General features: G+C 41.7%; 1 protein-coding gene and 1 non-coding gene across 2 annotated transcripts in view; one reads left to right on the top strand and one right to left on the bottom strand.

The window, feature by feature from the left end:
• SLC26A8 (solute carrier family 26 member 8) overlaps positions 1–596 on the top strand; it is a 76379-nt gene extending 75783 nt beyond the window's left edge. Inside the window, exon 19 of the mRNA XM_056132124.1 lies at positions 174–596. Coding sequence (XP_055988099.1) covers positions 174–596 — 423 coding nt within the window. The remainder of the gene's footprint in view (positions 1–173) is intronic.
• Positions 597–8370: 7774 nt separating this feature from the next.
• On the bottom strand, positions 8371–8535 carry LOC130040544 (U1 spliceosomal RNA). Its single transcript, XR_008795021.1, has one exon. It is a non-coding gene; the product is annotated as a U1 spliceosomal RNA (small nuclear RNA).
• Positions 8536–18835: the final 10300 nt, after the last annotated feature.

Below are 18835 nucleotides of genomic sequence, written 5' to 3'. Positions count from 1 at the left end.
TTCTTAGGGGGCAGGCGGAGAAGGGACGCCTGCCCCCATCTGAGCTGCACTGGTGAAGTTGGCCTGGCTTAAAATCTCAAGGCATCTCTGAAGCGAGCTGCTCGGTTCAGAGATTCTTTTGTGTTAACCGATAAGCTTTAATTGGAATTATGAACCCATTGTATCTATTTCAGATGGACGACTCAAGATACATAGGGGACGAAGACAATCCCCCTAACCCACGTAGTAGACGGTCTGACTCCATGGGCCTGGGGTCTGTCGGAGAGGAAGATTCAGAGCTTGATGCGGCCCTGAAGCACTTAATGGATTCAGAACATGACAATGAGCTCGAGAGAGTGCCTGAGTCCGAGTTGGAGCCTGAGTCCGAGCTGGAAACCGAGTCTGTGCCCACATCACAGCCTGAACCCAGACGTAGGTCAAGGATTTACACTTACCCCGTGGTGGATGTCTGGCCTCCACGCCCATCCTCCTATCCCAGCCCCCCAACTCAGACTTATCCTTCGACATGGACGGCATACCCAAGGAACAGATTAGCGTCTTCACAATCACCCGAGTCTACGAATATTAAATATCCCTTCAAAAAGAGCTATAAATAGAGGGTGATATTCCCTTGGTGGTTGCTCCCTCGCCCAGTGGGGTCATTTGGTCATTTGGTAACGACATAAGTTACCAGACAGAGGTCCTTACTCTGGTCTTCTTCCTCACTCATCCCTGAGGTCTCCCTCTCACATCATAATACTCAACACCAAAGGAAAGATCTCTGGATCCCCTATCCAGACTCGCCTCATTCCACCTCCCACACATATTTTAGTGAAGGATTTCTTTCCTCAAACACCATACACCTCTGGGGTTGTTTTGGCCAGGCCATCTCTCGTTTACTCCTCTCATCTCTGTTCCCCTTGCTCCAGAGAGGGGACGCTCAAATAAAATATAAAACTAGCTCTATTTGGATCTTTCCTGCACCCTTTCCTTTCTCTGTGTTCTGCAAGGGAACGTGGGGTGGAAGAAATTCCAAAAGTTGTTGGAAATGGTGGAGAAAGAGATATGCAAGAAGAAAAAGAGACTGGGGAGCATTTGTATTTTATAGGTCAGGTCTCTCACTCACAGATAGTGGAGAGGGGCCAATCAAGAGCCTTTGAGAATGAATTGTTACAATGAAAGCACCTTGACCAACACTCCAAGGTCAGGATCTCTTCCTAGTTTTCAAATTCTCAACCACCATACCTTCTTTCTGATAGTTTCTAAGCTATAACAAATCACAAATCTGTATTTTTGTTGGATCAAATTTGTTGCAATCTGCGACAGACATAAATCTCTTACAAGTTGGAAAAGCTTATCATAATTGGAACAGGGAGATCCTTCCGATGGTAATGCACATAGCCAGTAAGTGCAAGGCCCTAAATTTGATGACCAGGATCAAATGAGCCCCCAAGCAATATCCTAGGGTTATGGTCACTGTCACTGTTCTCCCATTGTTCATCGATTTGCTCGAGTTGGCCCAGTAACAGTAACAACAAGTCTCACAATGGAGACGTTACTGGGCCCACTTGAGGGTTATGGTATAAGACTAAATAAATAAATGTCAATCATAACTAGCTTGGTTCAAATCCAGTTTTCAAAAATTACCCTCCAGCATTGGAAAAAAATCTATTATTAAGCTACAACCAAAAGAGAAGTAAAGACCTCTGGGCTAAGGTACATGAAATCCTAAATCTCATTTGCCATTCAATAAACAAGATTCTTCTGGCTTGGGTACTTAATCTCCTTTGTCTATTAAAGAAATTTTTGTTAGCATCTAGGTGTCTTTTAACACAGCTAGCTCATTCTACAAACATTTACTAAGTACCACATACACAGCACCAGAAACTAGGGTAGATCCCTACTTTACACATGCCTAAGAAAACTCAGGTTTTGTATCCAGCTTAAAGTCATTGGGTACTTAGGGGCTGGAGTGATGGTACAGTGGGTAGTTCATTTGCCTTGTATGCAGTTGATCTGGGTTTGATTCCCGGAATTCCACCAGAAGGAATTCCTGAGTGCAGAGCCAGGGATAAGACCTGAGCATCACCAGATGTGACCCCAAAAGCCAAAACAAAACAAAACAAAAAAACAAAGTCAAGGGATATGATGCCACCAACAGGTCAACCTGTACCTTGTGGGGCAAGTGCATCAGCAGCCTAATGTTGCTTCAGAGTTCCTGACACCCCAAAATTGCCACCGTGCCTTTGGCTGGACCCCAACAACTTGGGACCAAGTTTACCAAGAAATTAAATGGCCAAAAGTTAGGTATGTGGGAGCCACACCCACAAACCACCTCCGGCTCAGTTATACAATCTCATTTATTGGCCTTATTTTAAAGACCCATAAATCTTGAAAGAGATAAAAGCCGAAAGAGATCAAAAGCCACAGTTAGGGCTGGTGGCATATTCTGGGAGAGTGACAAGCCCTGCAGGGCATATGCCAGTAGTTTATTTCTCTGGAAAAGATGGGGGAAAAAAGGGCCATGATCCAGAGACACATAAAAGAATCTCCAAACCAAGCAGCTTGCTACAGAGATGCCTCCAGACTTTAAGCCAGGCCGACTTACTGGGATGCCTCAGACAGGTGTAGGTATTGTCCCTCCACCTCTCCCCTAAAAGCCCCAGCCCCCGCCAAGTTCCAGAACCCAGTGATAAGTGCAGGTACGTGGGTTCAGTGACAGCAAACTCCAGGCCTCAAGGGATAGGAGATGGGCTGACCCTTCTCATCCCCCATTCCCATGGGACCCTGGAGGTCGCCCACAAACTACCTCTGGCTGCTATTTAAGCTCCTTAATGGCCATGATCCAGAAATATACAAAAGAATCCCCGAACTGAGCAGCTCACTGCAGAGATTTCTCCAGACCCTAATTATCTAAAATTTCAGAATTCCAGGAGTGCACGGCTGCAAAATCTTATGCTATTCTTAATAAGCAATACAAAAGAGAGTATAGAGGAGATTGTCTGCCATAGAGACAGGGAGAGGGGTGTGATGGGGGGAGATACTAGGGACCTTGGTGGGGGAAGATGTGCAGTGGTGAAGGGTTGGGTGTTCTATCACTGCATGACTGAAACTTAAACAGGAAAGCTTTACAACTGTATCTCACAGTAACTAAAAAATAATAATAAAATAATAAATTAACAAAACAAACACTGTCCTCCCGTTGTTCGTCGATTTGCTCGAGCGGGCCCAGTAACATCTCAATTTTGAGACATTGTTACTGTGTTTGGCATATCAAATACATCATGGGTAGCTTGCCAGGCTTTGCCGTGCGGTTGAGATTCTCTCGGTAGCTTGCCGGGCACTCTGAGAGGGGCGGAGGAATCGAACCCAGCTCCGCTGGACTGGCTGCGTGCAAGGCAAACGCCCTACCACTGAGCCATCGCGCCAGCCCCAATAAATTAACATTCTGAATAAAAAAATGTCGGATGGATTTCATGCCCAATTCAATCAGCTTAATCAATGACTGAATAAATAGCTGTACTCCTACATTAAAAAAATAAAAAACAAACAAAAACCCAAAATTATTGGGTACAATTTTACCCTAAAGAGGTAAGTGCCCAAGTTACGGCTGCATTCATTTACTCAGCACATTTATTGATCTCCAGTCATGTGCCAGGCTCTGTCCCAGCTGCTAAAGCTATAAGAAGCACAGAACAGATGACAAAAAAAACCTTGGCTGATACTCAACCTATCTCAGTTGCCAAGAAAAGTTCTTCCTATGGCAATAGCAAATGATATGGCATTCGAAAGATGTGTAGGAATTACCCTGAGAGCAAATACCTGGACTTGAAATAGTACAAGGATTTAGGTACTTTCCTTGCATCCTACTAAACCTGGTTTAATCCCTAGCTGTGCATATGATGCCCTAAGCACACCTGAGCATAGAGCCAGGAATAACCATTGAGTATTGCCAGGTGTGGCCTGAAAACATACAATAAAAATATCCAGAAGATCCAGTGATGACCAGAGTAGAGCCAAGAAGGAGGCCAGGAGTAGTGTTTACAAGTGGGAACAGAAGCGGGTCATCCAGGGACACAGCAAGATAGAACCTCAGGGCAATTACAATGGGAACGAGAGCTGAACCAAAAAGCAACAGAACCCAGGAATACATCACCTGAAAATTTATTCTGGTGATAGAGAAAGATAAAGATGTGTCAAACGATCAACAACATTTCACATTTAAAACTGGGGACTGAGAAACAGTACAGTGATTAGGGGCTTGAGCTCAAGCATCACATGGCCTCCTGAACATTATAGGTACATCCATGGAGGTGCCCAAGCACTACTGGGGTAGCCCTGGTGGTCCCCAGCATCATAGCTTTGACTGTCACCAAAACTTCAGACTTTAGCACTGAACCAACAGCTGGTTTGGCCAAGTATCACCTAGAGTGCTACTTGGGTTCCATGAGCATTGTTTGTGAATCCCCCACTCCTCCCACACACAATAGATTAAACATGAGATTGGGAAGTGCTTGGAGAATCTAATTTCACTGGATACGTGGCTGAAAAAGCTGGAGTACATGCTTTGCACTCAGGAGTCCTAGGTCTAATCCCAGACACCAAACAGCCCCTCAATTACCTCCGGGAGTGATCAGCCATTCATGACCTGAAAACAAAAAAAAATATATCAAAAATAAGAATCCAATTTCTGTGGACTGCTACCTGTCACTCCAACTCCATCTCCTACTATCAGGGGAGGGACTTTAACACCAATTCAATTTGGCAATTGAGCAGCAAGAGGTAAGGATTAGATTTTGGTTGTTACTGCTACAACTGCATACAGTAAAATCTTGGTTTTTGATGCATGACTTTGAAGATACCAACAAAATGCTTGGATTCAAATAAGTAAATTAGTAAAATTCTGCTACAAACCCGTAGCATCCTTTTCCTCAACAACAACAAATAAGAAAAATGCTCATTGATTGTAACTAGTTCAGCACTTAAGAAGAGTTAAAGTGAGTTAACAGGGGCTGGAGCAATAGTAGGTTGTTTGCCTTGCAACCAGTCAACCCAGATTTAATACCCAGCATCCCATATGGTCCCCTGAGCACCACCAGGAGTAATTACTGAGTGCAAAGTAACCTCTGAGTGACACAAAAAGAAAAATAAATAAATAAAGTGAGTTGACACTTCAAGGCTAAGTTTTCTTCCAAAACACAGATCACCTGTAATTCTAAGGTATTTCAATTTTACAAAATATGACTTAGGTTAATTATCTCACTTTAGAGAAGGGTTATCCTTCAAGTTATTATAGTTTGATGAGAAATTAGAGCAAAATTCCAAAGATTTAAAAAAACAGTATATATTTGATCTGGAAGTGTCTTAACACAAATTTTTCTTCTTCATGGGAAAAAAAAATTTCAGAGCAGCTATTATCTACATTAAATAAATAAGACTGGGGGTATGATTTTTGGAGGTGGAAAATAAAGTGGAGTCAATAAAACTGTGGAAAAAATAGGTTTGGAAAATAAACTGCTGAAAATCTGTGAGGCATCACAAGACCAATGGCTCACACCTTGAGACTCACACTTGCCTAATTTAGAGGATTTTGTTTGTTTCATTTTGACACCACACTAGAAATGCTCAGGGTTAACTCGCATCTCTACGCTCAGAAATCACTCCTGGTGTTACTCAGGGACAAAATGGGATGTGGGGAGTTGAACTGGGTTAGCCATATGCAAGGTAAACACCCTACCCATGGTACTATCTCTCCAGTTCATGACTTAGAGGATATTGAGACAACACTTGTTGAGATGTGGGAAGAACGTAAATTTTGGGAGGCCAGGGGCCTTAGGCTATGACCTAAATATCTGTGCCCTCAAAAATTCATCTGTTAAAATCTTAACTCCCTTTTTTTTCTCTCGTTGGGAATGCCCTGCCGCAGAGGCAGGGTGGGATGGGGGGGAGATGGGGGGGAGGGATACTGGGATCCATGGTGATGGAAAATGGGCACTGATGGAGGGGTGAGTGTTTGATCATTGTATAATCGAACCCCAAGCCAAAAATTTGTAAGTCTACAACTGTACCTCATGGCGTTTTACTAATAAAAATTTTTTAAAAAATCTTAAACCCCGAGGTATTAAGTGGAAGACTTTGGGAGGTGTTCAAGTCACTCTTGTAATACACTGGATTCATACCATATAAAAGAGACCTTGAAGAGCTTCCTCTTCTCTTCCACCCTGTGAGGACACAGCAAGAAGGTAGCCCTCGACGCCCCTGGCAGACACCAAACCTGCCAGCACTTAATCCACTTAATCTCTGATTTTCCTTCATACAGAAACGTGAGAAGTCGATGTCTGCTGTGTATAAGACACCAACATCTAGCATTTTCTTATAGCAGCCAAATGAATGGAGATAAGTAGAAACAGAAATGTTTCACATCTATACTCAGTCACTTTTATTAGTAGATATAGATGTAATAGTAGAAATCCCAATTCATTCATGCTCTTGACCTTATAGCAGAGGAAGGACCATGAAAACCCAGTTTTTCACAATCATACTTAATTCCACAAATGCTTATTAAAACATCGAGTCATCTGATACCCCAAAATTGCCACTGTGCCTTTGGCTGGACCCCAACAACTTGGGACCAAGTTTACCAAGAAATTAAACGGCAAAAGTTAGGTGTGTGGGCGTCACACCCACAAACCACCTCCGGCTCAGATATACAAGCCATTTATTGACCTTATTTTAGAGACCCATAAATCTCGAAAGAAATCAAAAGCCACAATTAGGGCCAGCAGTGCAGTGTGCTGCAGGCGAGCGGGCACACCCTATAGGGCATATGTCGATAGTTAATTTCCCTGGAAAAGATGGATATAAGGGCCATGATCCAGAGACACACAAAAGAATCTCTAAACCGAACAGCTCGCTGTACGATGCCTCCAAACTTTAAGCCAAACCGACCTCACCAGGTTGTCTTAGATGGGGGCAGGCATTGTCCCTCCACCTGTCCCCTAAAAACCCCGGCAGCCACCAACTTCCAGAACCCAATGAGAAGGGCTGGCACACATGTTCAGAGACACAAACTCTAGGCCTCAAGGGATAGGGGATGGGCTGGTCCCTTTCATCCCCCTGTCCCCATGGGACCCTTGAGGTCACGCCCACAAACTGTCCCCCAGCTGCTATTTAAGCTCCTTAATGGCCATGATCCAGAGACCACAAAAGAAGCTCTGAACTGAGCAACTCACTGCAGAGATTTCTCCAGAACATAATTATCTAAAATTTTAGAATTCCAGGAGCACGTGGTCATGACACGCGACATCTTATGCTATTCATAACAAGCAATACAAAAGAGAGTATGAGGGGGGCTGGAGCGATAGCACAGCGGGTAGGGCGTTTGCCTTGCACGTGGCCGACCCGGGTTCGATTCCCAGCATCCCATATGGTCCCCTGAGCACCGCCAGGGGTAATTCCTGAGCGCAGAGCCAGAAGTGACCCCTGTGCATTGCGAAGTGTGACCCCCCCAAAAAAAGAGAGAGAGCACGAGGGAGATTGTCTGCCATAGAGGCAGAGGGAGGGGTAGGATGGGGGGGATGCTAAGGACTTTGGTGGTAGAAGATGTTCACTGGTGGACGGTTGGGCATCAATCATTGTATGACTGAAGGAAAGCTTTATAACTGTATCTCATGGTGATTAAAAAAAATTGGAAAAAAAAAAACACCCAGTCATCTTCCATACAATCTGTTTTTAAGCCTTAGCTGTATAATCATCATTTCAAATATGTTGTGCAAAACCTTAAAACCAGTCATGCAATCACATTTGATTCTGAAATCTGGGCTGTTGCTTAGCTAGGCCTACTCATGAGATTCTAGTCACTTAGAGACTCGGTGGGAGCTTCATATCAAAGATTGGCTTTACTAATGTCTGGTCCCTCCACTGGAGTGACTGGGATTGCTGGGGGTTGGCCAGGCAGCTCTCTTTCTCTCTCACGCAGTTTCTCCAGGTCTTATATGATAATGAGACTCAAGACAGTTTCACCAACCACATACTGCTCATCCAAGCAAATAAGCTAGTTAAATGTTGATTCGGTGTGTGTGTGTTCTGGAGGGGGGTTAATGAGAATCATTCCACTTTCTGAAGGGAAAGTTCACTGCACTTCCTTTTTGATTTTTCCATTTGTGCTCAGAGCTTACTCCTGGTTCTGTACTCAGAAATTACTCCTGGAGGTGCTTGGGGGGACCATATGTGATGCCAGGATATTTACTTTATTTTATTGACTGAGGTACTATGATTTACAATATTGTTAATGATAGTTTCATGTGTAGATAATTCCCACATTTCACCCATCACCAGGATATCCACCTCCCTCTCCCAAGGTTACTAAGGCTTTCTTTCCTTTTTGTTTTTCAGGGGAGAGCATGAATATTGTCCCCCACTACCACAAATTTTGCAGTCAAGTTTCCCACATTTGGGGAAATTGCAGGGGTCAGTACATCTGGAGTGCAATGGATAAGCCTCACCCTTGGAAAACCACCTTCATGATTATGGCATCTCCCCTGTCAGGTTAAGTATGCTCCCCTCTCTTTCAAACCCCACCCCTAAACTCAGTTATGTGGATTGATTCTCTCATGGTGTCAACGTGTTCCTTTGTTGCTACCTTGCTTTAAGTCCCATACATGAGAGAGATCATTCTGTATGTGACCCTTTCCTACTGACTGACTTCATTCCACACAATACCCTCTAGTTCAATCCCTGGTGCCAGAGATTCAATCTCTAGTTCAATGGTGGTGCCAGAATTTGAACCAGAGTCAGTTGTGTGCAAGGCAAATGCCTTCCCCCTTTACCACCTCTCCAATGGCTCAGTGGAGGAAGGAATTCTTTTCCTTTCTCCATGAAGGAAAAGAATATGTAGCCATTTCCAATCCATCTCACAAGTATAAAGCACAAGTATAAAGGGATGAGTCAAATATGATTTCTGCCCTCAGAGATCTCCCAGAACTGCAGACACTATGGAAAGGGCATTCCACTGAGTCATAAAGGAAAAGGTGACAGAGGGTAAAATGCTAGAAAAATATTAAGGCTGGGAAGGATGAGAAGAATGTGGATCAGAGAAACTACCAAGAACTAAGAGTTGAACCAAGCATTAAGAATGAGTTGGAATTATCACATCTGATCAGAGTACCATCTATGAAATAATCTTGCCAAAATAATAAACCTGAATATTATAAATCCTCTAGATCCATCTTCAATGTGCTAGGAAATACAGAGGCCAGAAGAACATGTTAATTGATACTAAACAGAGGCAACCATCAGAATCCAGAAAAACACAATGGTACCAATGGGCCAGTTTCTCAAAAACAAGCTGAAAAACCAGTTCAATAACAAAAGAATGAGAGAGAAGCATTATATAAATTAAGAGACTGAAGAATCATATCAAGGACCAAGCTAACTGTAAGCTGAATAGGATGTTTGCCTTACATGTGGCCAACTAAATAGAAAGGGTGCGGACTTTGTTTGAATCCCGATTTCAACAAACTGGAAAAGAACCTGAAAAACCTTCTACTCCTGATTAAATTATAATTGGAAGTGAGAGATTATCACTCCCTCTATGTCAAAACAAGGATCACTGAATTAATATATATAAAGCTACCAGAAAGTAATATTTATAAAGCTACCAGAGAAGTCTAAATGAATGAGTAAAGCTCAGTGAATCAGACAGATCTAGAGTTTCACCTTTATCTGATTTAGATTGTATTTAGAAAAGACTTTGGACTTAGACCTTGAGAGGAAGCAAGTTGAGAGTTGAGATTATTGACTGTTTTCTTTTTTAAAGGATTTTTTAAAAAAAGATTTCTGGGGCTGGGGATGAAGCTCAGTGGTAGAGTGTTTTCATGTGTAGGTTAAATATATCCTACACACACACACACACACACACATATATACATATATATATATATATATATATATATATATATATTTCCCTTCCCACCCTGAATCTCACTCAATGCAGGTGTTCTCCTTAAGTAGCACTGTCCTCCGGTTGTTCACCGATTTTGCTTGAGCAGGTAGGATGTTTGCCTTGTACGCACGCAGCCAACCGGGCCGACCCATGTTCGATTCCTTTGCCCCTCTTGGAGAGCCCGGCAAGCTACCCAGAGTATCTCGCCCACACGGCAAAGCCTGGCAAGCTCCCTGTGATGTATTCGATATGCCAAACACAGTAACAACAAGTTTCACAGTGTTCTCCTTAAGTAAAGGGACTTTATTAGGATAAGACAAAACCAATGAAATTTCTGATGGCCACTTGGATTATCATGACAGGTGTGTTGGTTTCCTCTTGGAGAGGTTTGTTGAGTACCAGAGGCTTAGGGATTGACCTGCAAAGACAAAAGGAAATCTACACCAGCCTCGAGGTCCTGAGGAAGAGCAATTCAGTGGAAGAGCTTTGCCTTGCTTATGTGAGGCCCTGTATTTGATCTTTAGAACCAAAAAATATTGAAAATGATGTCAAAGTACCTAAGAGACAAGTCGCATTAGAGGAAAAGAATTTTAATAAGTACACAAAATGGGTCAGAGAGTTTGTACAAAGGTTAAGCTGTTTTTCTTGCATGCTGCTGATGTTGGCTAGATCCCCAGCACCAAATGGTCTAACAAGTACTTCTGGAAATAGCCTCTGAGCACAAACTTACGAGTAACCCTTGAGCACTGTTGGATGTAACTTCAAACACACCCCAAAAAACTTTTTATTATTATTATTATTTTTTTGGTCATATCCGGCAATGCTAAGGAGTCATTCTTGGCTCTGCACTCAAAAAATCACTCCTGGCATGGCTCAGGGGACTGTTTGCCCAGGATTCAACCCAGGTCTGCCATGTGCAAGGCAAGCACCTTACCCACCCCACTATCTCCCCAGCCCCTCTTTCATTCTTTTTTTTGTCTATAATCCATATTTTATATCACAATGCAGTACTTGTAAACACGTAACTGGAGAGAAATAAATAATACATTCTTTTTTTTTCTCATCTCTTTCGGTCCCTTCCTCTCTTTAAATATCCATAATCCTAATATTTCAACTTCTCTTTTAAGGTCCCTAATCACCTTATATTTATTTCATGATTTCCTAGGTTGATGAAGATTCAAAATTCAAAAAACTGTTTCCCCTAGCCCACACAAATAACCTCTATTTTTTTTTGAAGGAAAATAGATTTGATTTGGAGGATTTTTGAGGGGTGGAGAGAGAGAAGAGAAAGGCCCTTCGACATATCCCAGCATTAGATAGGAAAGCATGAAAGTATACATATCAAGAGGAGAGATGCGGGCAACACATGTGCTCAGGCACCACATGTGCTCAGCCACGCGGACACAAGCAGCACATGGGCTCCAGCAGCGTATCCACTATAACCACTATTTTTAGGTTTGGGTTTTGGTTTGGTTTGGTTTGGGGGCCACACTTCGCAGTGCGTAGGCCTTTCTCTTAGTCCTGTGCTCAGGGATCACTACTGGAAGGGTTCGGGGGACCATATATGATACTGGGAATTGAACCCTAGTCGACTTTGCAAGGCAAGCACCTTACCCACAGTATGATCTCTATAGACACCTGCTTCCCGTTTCCTCCCTGAGCTTCCACTCATTCCATTATGTCTTTGTACAAAAAAATAAGTCCAGATACATTTTTATACAAATTGATGTATGACTACATAAACACATAGTCAATCTCATATTACCATTTTCCTGCCCAGATGGCAATCAGATATACTAGACAACTCCCTTTTTTTTTTTAATTTTTATTGAACATTACATCTTGGTGGAGTGGGGGAGCTCTAGATTTGATTTTTTTTTTTTTTTTTTTTTTTTTTTTGCTTTTTGGGTCACACCTGGCGATGCTCAGTGGTCACTCCTGGCTCTGCACTCAGGAATCATTCCTGGCGATTCTCAGGGGACCATATGGGATGCTGGAAATTGAACCCGGGTCGGCCGTGTGCAAGGCAAATGCCCTACTCGCTGTGCTATTGCTCCAGCCCCGACAACTCTCTTTTTAAAGAAATTGTTCATACTAGTATTGATGTCAAAAGGGTTTTGTTTGATATTTTTGTCCTGGACTTTGGGTTCATTTTCATTTCAAACAGATTTTCTTAAAAATCATTGAGCCATAGGGGCTGGAGCCAAAGGACAGCGGGTAGAGGGGCCCCTCGCACAAGGCCAACCTGGCTTCAATTCCCAACACAACATATGGTCCCTTGAGGCCACCGGGAGTGATCCCTGAGGTGTAGAGATGGGAGCAATCCCTCAGTACCATTGGGTGTGGCCCAAAAATAAAACAAAAAGAAAAATCATTGAGCCATAACTGACTTATATTAGATAACACAGTTCTGAAGTGTCCCAATGGTGTATTAACCCATTGTGAATTCCTGTGAAACTTCCATCAGAATCAAACACCTCTATTACTCTCAAAACTTTCCTTGTGTCCATTTGTAACCCCAGTCTCCTGCTCCCTGATCGTGTCTTTGCTCCCAAGCACTGATGCTCTGTCTGTCATTACAGCTGGGTTCTCATTTTCTAGAGTTTTAGAGAAATGCAATGGTACAGAATGCGCCATTTTTAGATCTGACTTTCTTGGCAACATAATTATTTGGTGGTTCATTGCATTTTGCTGCATGTGTCAGGAATTCAATCCCTTTTACTGCTAGGCAATTTTCCATTGCATAGCTAGATTGCATTCAGTTTATCCATTCTGCTTATAGTCCGTTTAATGGTTTCTATTGGGGGCTATTCCACATAAAAATGCTCTAAGCAATAATGTAAAAGTCTTTGTAAAGACATGCTTTTCATTTCTCTTAGGAATAGAATGGCAAGTCATATGGTCACTGTCACTGTCATCCCGTTGTTCATTGATTTGCTTGAGAGGGCACCAGTAACATCTCCATTTGTCCCAGCCCTGAGATTTTAGCAGCCTCTCCTTATTCATCCTTCCCAACACCCATATTGAAGGCTCTTTTAGGGTGAGGGGAATACTGCCCATTATTGTTACTGTTTTTAGCATATCGAATATGCCACGAGTAGCTTGCCAGGCTCTGCTGTGCAGGTGGGATACCCTCGGTAGCTTGCTGGGCTCTCCGAGGGGGATGGAGGCTTTTGGGGTGACCTCTAATCACTTTTACAGGTGTTCCCAGTCTGCTGAATGCAAGCTTTTGGTGTGCTGGCTTGTATGAGTGTCTGATTGACAATTTCAGAACTTTCCAAAATATTTGTACTATTTTACATTTACATTTACATATCTACCAGAAGTGCTCCAGAGCACAGAAGAGCCTGACAAGCTCCCTGTGGCATGTTTGATATGCCAAAAACAGTAACAAGTCTCACAATGGAGATGTTACTGGTGCCCTCTTAAGCAAATAGATGAACAATGGGAGGACAGTGCTAGTGCTACCAGAAGTGCACTAGATTTTGGTGGCTTCATATCTTTATCCACCCTTAAGTTCAGTCTGTTTATTTTATTTGGTTTTGAATCACACCCAGGACCAATACTCAGGGCTTACTCCTGGCTCTGTACCCCAGGGATTACTGCTGGCAGGCTCGGAGGTCCATATGGGATGCCCAGGATTGAACTCGAATCGGCCTTGTGCAAGCCAAGCACCTGTATTATCACTCTGGACATGTTACTGATTACCATTCTGGTCTTTATTTCTTTTCTTTGCATGCTCATCTTTGATTACACTCTTTTAGGGGAGGGTGGAGGAGTCATACTCAGGAGTGCTTAGGGCTTAGTCCTGGCTCTGTGGTCAGGGATCACTCCTGATGGCCTTGGGGACTATGTCAGAACCATATGCAAGGCAGCACACCCGGGTCAGGGACACACAAGGCAAGTGCTTTGCCTGATGTACTATCTCTCCAGCCGCTGATTAGTTTCTGAAAGTCAGGTGAGATCATTGACTGAAGACTTTCTTTCCTAATAATAGTATGTCATACTATACGTTCCCATCTACAGATTGCTTTAGCAACATTGCACAAATTTTGTTGTGTTGTGTTTTTATCCTTTTCAACATGCTTTGTACTTACTGCTGGCTCTGAGCTCAGGGAGCTCACCTGGCAGGCTCCAGGAATCAGATGAGGTTCCTATCAGGATCAAACCTAGGTTGGCCACATGCAAGGCAAGTGCCCCACCCATTGTACTATTGCTCCAACCCCTAGATATCTCTTTTCTTTATTAGACTTAATTCCATTATGGTGAGACAATATATGTTGCATGTGATTCCTTCGAAATGTTTTGATGAGTTTTATCGTCCAAGGTTTGACTTGGCAAATGACTCATGCACTTGAAATGAATGTGTTATTGAAATGAAAGCTTTGTTATTGTTGAGAAGATTGCTTCATAAATGTCAATAAGGTCCTGGTGGATGATGGTGTTCAAATCTTAGATCATTTTAATTTATTTTCCACTATTCTATCAGTTATTGAGCATGGGATAGTAAAAATTCCACCCAAGCACAGATTTATTGATTTTTCTTTGCATATGCTTAGTACTGCTCTGTTTTTGGGTGCTTAATACTTTTCTTTCTCAATGAATGAAGCCATTTATTCCTTATGAAATGACATTCCTGTGCCTGGTAATATTTTTGCTCTAAGATTTACTTTTTCTATTATTAATATAATGATTTTCCTTTGAATCGAGTTACTATGGAAACTTTTCTATATTTTAACGTATTTGTGTCTCTATATTTAAAGTGGGTATCTTGTAGATGATGTATAATTGAGTTCTGTTTTTTTCTACCTTCAAATCTCTCACTTTTAACTGTAATATCTATACCATTTGTATTAATGTAATTATTGATATGGTTAGGTTAGAATCTATCACCTGGCTATTTATATTTTTTAGTTGTATCATCTTTTTTTAATTCCATTACTCCTTGCTTTCTTATGGATTAAGAGAAAAATTTTAGTCATTCTGCTTTATATTTTTTATTAACAATAACTCTTTGGTAGACTGCATAAGTGACTTCTCGAGATTTGTAATACTCATATTTAACTATCTATAATCTACCTCCAATTATTACTATCTGACTTTAGTTTAAGAATCTTACCATTAAGGGGTCAGAAAGATGGTCCAGTGGGCAGGGCACTTGGCTTACATATGGCAGACCAAGGTTTGATCTACTGTACCACATATTGTTCCCAAAGCCCAGCAGGAGCCATCCCTGAGCACAGAGCCAGAAGTAAGCACTGAGCACAGCAGGGTATGCCTCCCCACACCCCAAAAATGTTACCATTAAAAGGCTGAAGGTGTGGGGAAGGTGCTTGCCTTGCATGTGGCTGACCAGAGTTCAATTCCTGGCACTCTTCATAACCCCAAAGCCTGCCTGAACAGTGCTGGGTGTGGCCCCAAAACCAAAATTTAAAGAATCTTCCCATTGAAAACTTCCATGTATTTCCTGCCAGCCTTCACAATGTTGCTCTCACACATTTCATTTCTGCTTGTTAGAAGTCTTAAATACATTGCTATTTTTCACTTTAATATCTTTGATATAGATTTAAATAAGAAGGAAGCATTTTTAAATATTTACCCATTTAACTTTTCTGATGTTCTTCAATCCTCTCTATAGATCCACATTTCCATTAGTATCTCCTTCCTTGTGTTTAAAGAAAATCTAGGACATTTTTTAAAGTATTACTCTTTTTTTTTTTTTTGCTTTTTGGGTCACACCTGGCAATGCACAGGGGTTACTCCTGGCTCTGCGCTCAGGAATTACCCCTGGCGGTGCTCAGAGGACCACATGGGATGCTGGGAATCGAACCCGGGTTGGCCACGTGCAAGGCAAACGCCCTACCCGCTGTGCTATTGCTCCAGCCCTAAAGTATTACTCTTTCAGATTATTTATTTCAAATATTTTTATGTCTAGGCACCGGGGACATAGCTCCAAGTTAGAGCTTTGCATCTGTGAGGCTTTGAACTTCAATCCTGGTACTGAAAAACAAAACAAAACTCTTCCACTTAGGCATATATTTTATGTTTAAAAGGTGTCTTCATTTCTTCTTTGTTTTTGAAAGATATTTTGCTAAGTCAACTCTACATTGACTGTGTAAGAGGATGCTTCACTTTTTTCCCAGCTAGCATCATTTCAAAAGAGAAATCTGCTGTCATTACTTCTCATTACTCTATTTGTGATCTTTGTTTTGTGTGTGTGTGTGTGTGTGTGTGTGTGTTTTAATTTGCTCATTATCATTGGCTATAAGCAATGTAGTTACCTATGGTTTGGTGCCAAGTTCTTCTTATTTCTTCTGCTTTGAAGTCATTAAGCTTTTGGATTTCTAGTTTTCATCAAATTTGTAAAATCTTTGGCCATTATTTCTCAAATATTTATTCCATCACTCTTCCTTCTCCGAGAACTCTGCTTGAGTTGTTCCATAGCAAATTGATACTGGGTCTTTTTTTCTTTTTTAAAATTTAGTCATTCCTTTTGTGCTTCATTTTACATGCTCTATATCTATCTCTTTAGCTTAACTGTACTTTTTCTTCTATAATTTCTAACTAGTTATTCTCCCATTTTTTTCACTGTCATTTTCCCTAGAAGTTTAATTTTTATCTTTTTAAAATGTCTTATGTCTCTACCTAGCATGTTTAATAGTTCTTCTCATTTCCTACACTTATGGAATGCAGTACAGTTGTTTTGGATGTTCTTTTCTATTAATTCAATCGTCATGTATTTTTAGTTTACTTTTGCATTGGAGGCTATTCCTGGTGGTATTCAGAGCTTATTCCTGGCTCTGGCTCAGGATCACTCCTGGCAATGCTTAGGAGAATCTTATGCAATGCCAGGGATCAATCAATCCAAGATGGGCCATGCTCAAAGCAAGTTCTTTAACCCCTGTACTATCTCTCTGGCCCTCATCGTTGCAGTTTCTGAGTCAGTTTCTGTTGTTTGTTTATTTGATTTTCTTGCCATCTCGTTAACTTTTATTGGACAATTATGGGGCCAGAGAAATAGCACAATGGGCAAGACACATGCCTTGCATGCGACCAATGAGGGTTTGATCCCCAACACCACATATAATTCTCTGAACTTCTCCAGTAGTGATCCCTGAGCACTGAGCCAGGAGTAAGTCCTGAGCACCACCGGGTGTGGTCCCCCCCAAAAATTTTTTAAACTTATTGGACAGTTGACTAATCCCTCCAGATAGTACAAATTCTATGTTGTTGGTGTTTTGGCATATTTATAGTCCTATAAATATTGTGAGACATGGTTAAATTACTCAGAAACAGTTTCATCATTTCACATATTCCTTTCACATTTTGACATATGAGATGGGAGCAGCATTTAATCTAGAGATAATTTTCCCCACAATTGAGATAAAATCTTTCTGTAATATTATTCTAATCAATGCTCTGAGTATTGAACCTAACACAGTCAAGGAAATCTCACACTTTAATTAATTGTATTGTTACCAGAGAGACAGCTCAACCTGCTGGAGCACATGCTTTGCATGCAAGAAGCCTGAATTCAATTCTAGGCACTGCATATGGTCCCCTGAATACTGCCAGTAGGGATCCAGGGTATCAAGCCAGGAGCGTTGTACTGAAATGAAAACATTCTCAAGCCAATGGAATAGAATTGAGAAGTAAACCCTCAGATTTACAATAAAGTTTCTAAGTATGTGGTAAAGGAAGGAAAAGCTCTTGAACGTACAGTTTTGGGAAAACTGGTCAGCCTTGTGCTAAAACAAGGTGAAATTGGACTCTTATCTCACATCTTTTGCAAAAGGTAATTCAAAATAGATTAAAGACCTCAATATTAGGCCCAAATCCATAAAATACCTCAAGGAAAACATAGACAGAACTCTCTATGATATTAACTTCAGAGGGGTCTTCAATGATTCAATTCACTGGCAAAGAAAAAATAAACTAAAATATAAACTAAATGTAAAAATAAACTAACATGCTTCTCCTACTTGTCCAGGGATATGGCTCAATAGGAAAGCACAGGTCTTGCATGCATATATGATACCTCAATTCAATCCTTAGCACAGCCAAAAACCAGAGAGGACACTCTAGTGAGTGGAAGGGAAATACCCACATATCATACATTTGACAGAAAGCTAACATCCAAGACCTAGAAAACAATACATCCTGCCTTTTTTTTGGGGGGGTCACACCCGGCAATGCACAGAGGTTACTCCTAGCTCTACACTCAGGAATTAACCCTGGCGGTGCTCAGGGGACCATATAGGATGCTGGGAATCAAATCCGGGTCGGCTGCATGCAAGGCAAACACCCTACCCGCCCACTGTGCTATTGCTCCAGCACCCAAAACAATACATCTTGGAGATACATATAAAAACAAATCAAAAACTGGGGAAGGACCAGAGGCATAGCACGTGAGTTAAGGCCCAAGCCTCTAGCATGCATCAGCTTTGACCATGACCTTGGTTCAATCCCAGGCAAACCATATGGTTTCCTAACTACTGCCAGGGATCACTCTTGAGCACAGAGTCAGGAATAACAATACAATTAATTAAAGTGTGAGATTTCCTTGACTGTGTGAGGTTCAATACTCAGAGCATTGATTAGAATCATATTACAGAAATATTTTTATCTCAATTGTGGAGAAAACCAGTGTGGGCACACATCCACACACTCCCTAGACACAAATGCAGAAAAGGATTAAACAGACTCTGCCTCAAAGATATCCAAGTGTCCCAGAAGGTACATGAAAAGTGTTCCTCATCACGTCAGGAAAATAAAAATCAAAATGACAATGATATCTCACCTCAAAATGGTGAGAATGGCCTATAACAAAAAGTCTAGAAACAACCAATTCCAACAGGGGTGTGCTTTAGCCGCTCTGGATAGCTGTGTGGAAACTTTCAGGGCAAGAGCTGG

The sequence above is a fragment of the Sorex fumeus genome, unplaced genomic scaffold (genome assembly GCF_029834395.1).
Source record: "Sorex fumeus unplaced genomic scaffold, SorFum_2.1 ptg000094l, whole genome shotgun sequence".
In the NCBI taxonomy this organism is placed as follows: Eukaryota; Metazoa; Chordata; class Mammalia; order Eulipotyphla; family Soricidae; genus Sorex; species Sorex fumeus.
Note: the sequence above shows the minus strand (reverse complement) of the source record. Positions and strands in the feature narration are given on the sequence as shown.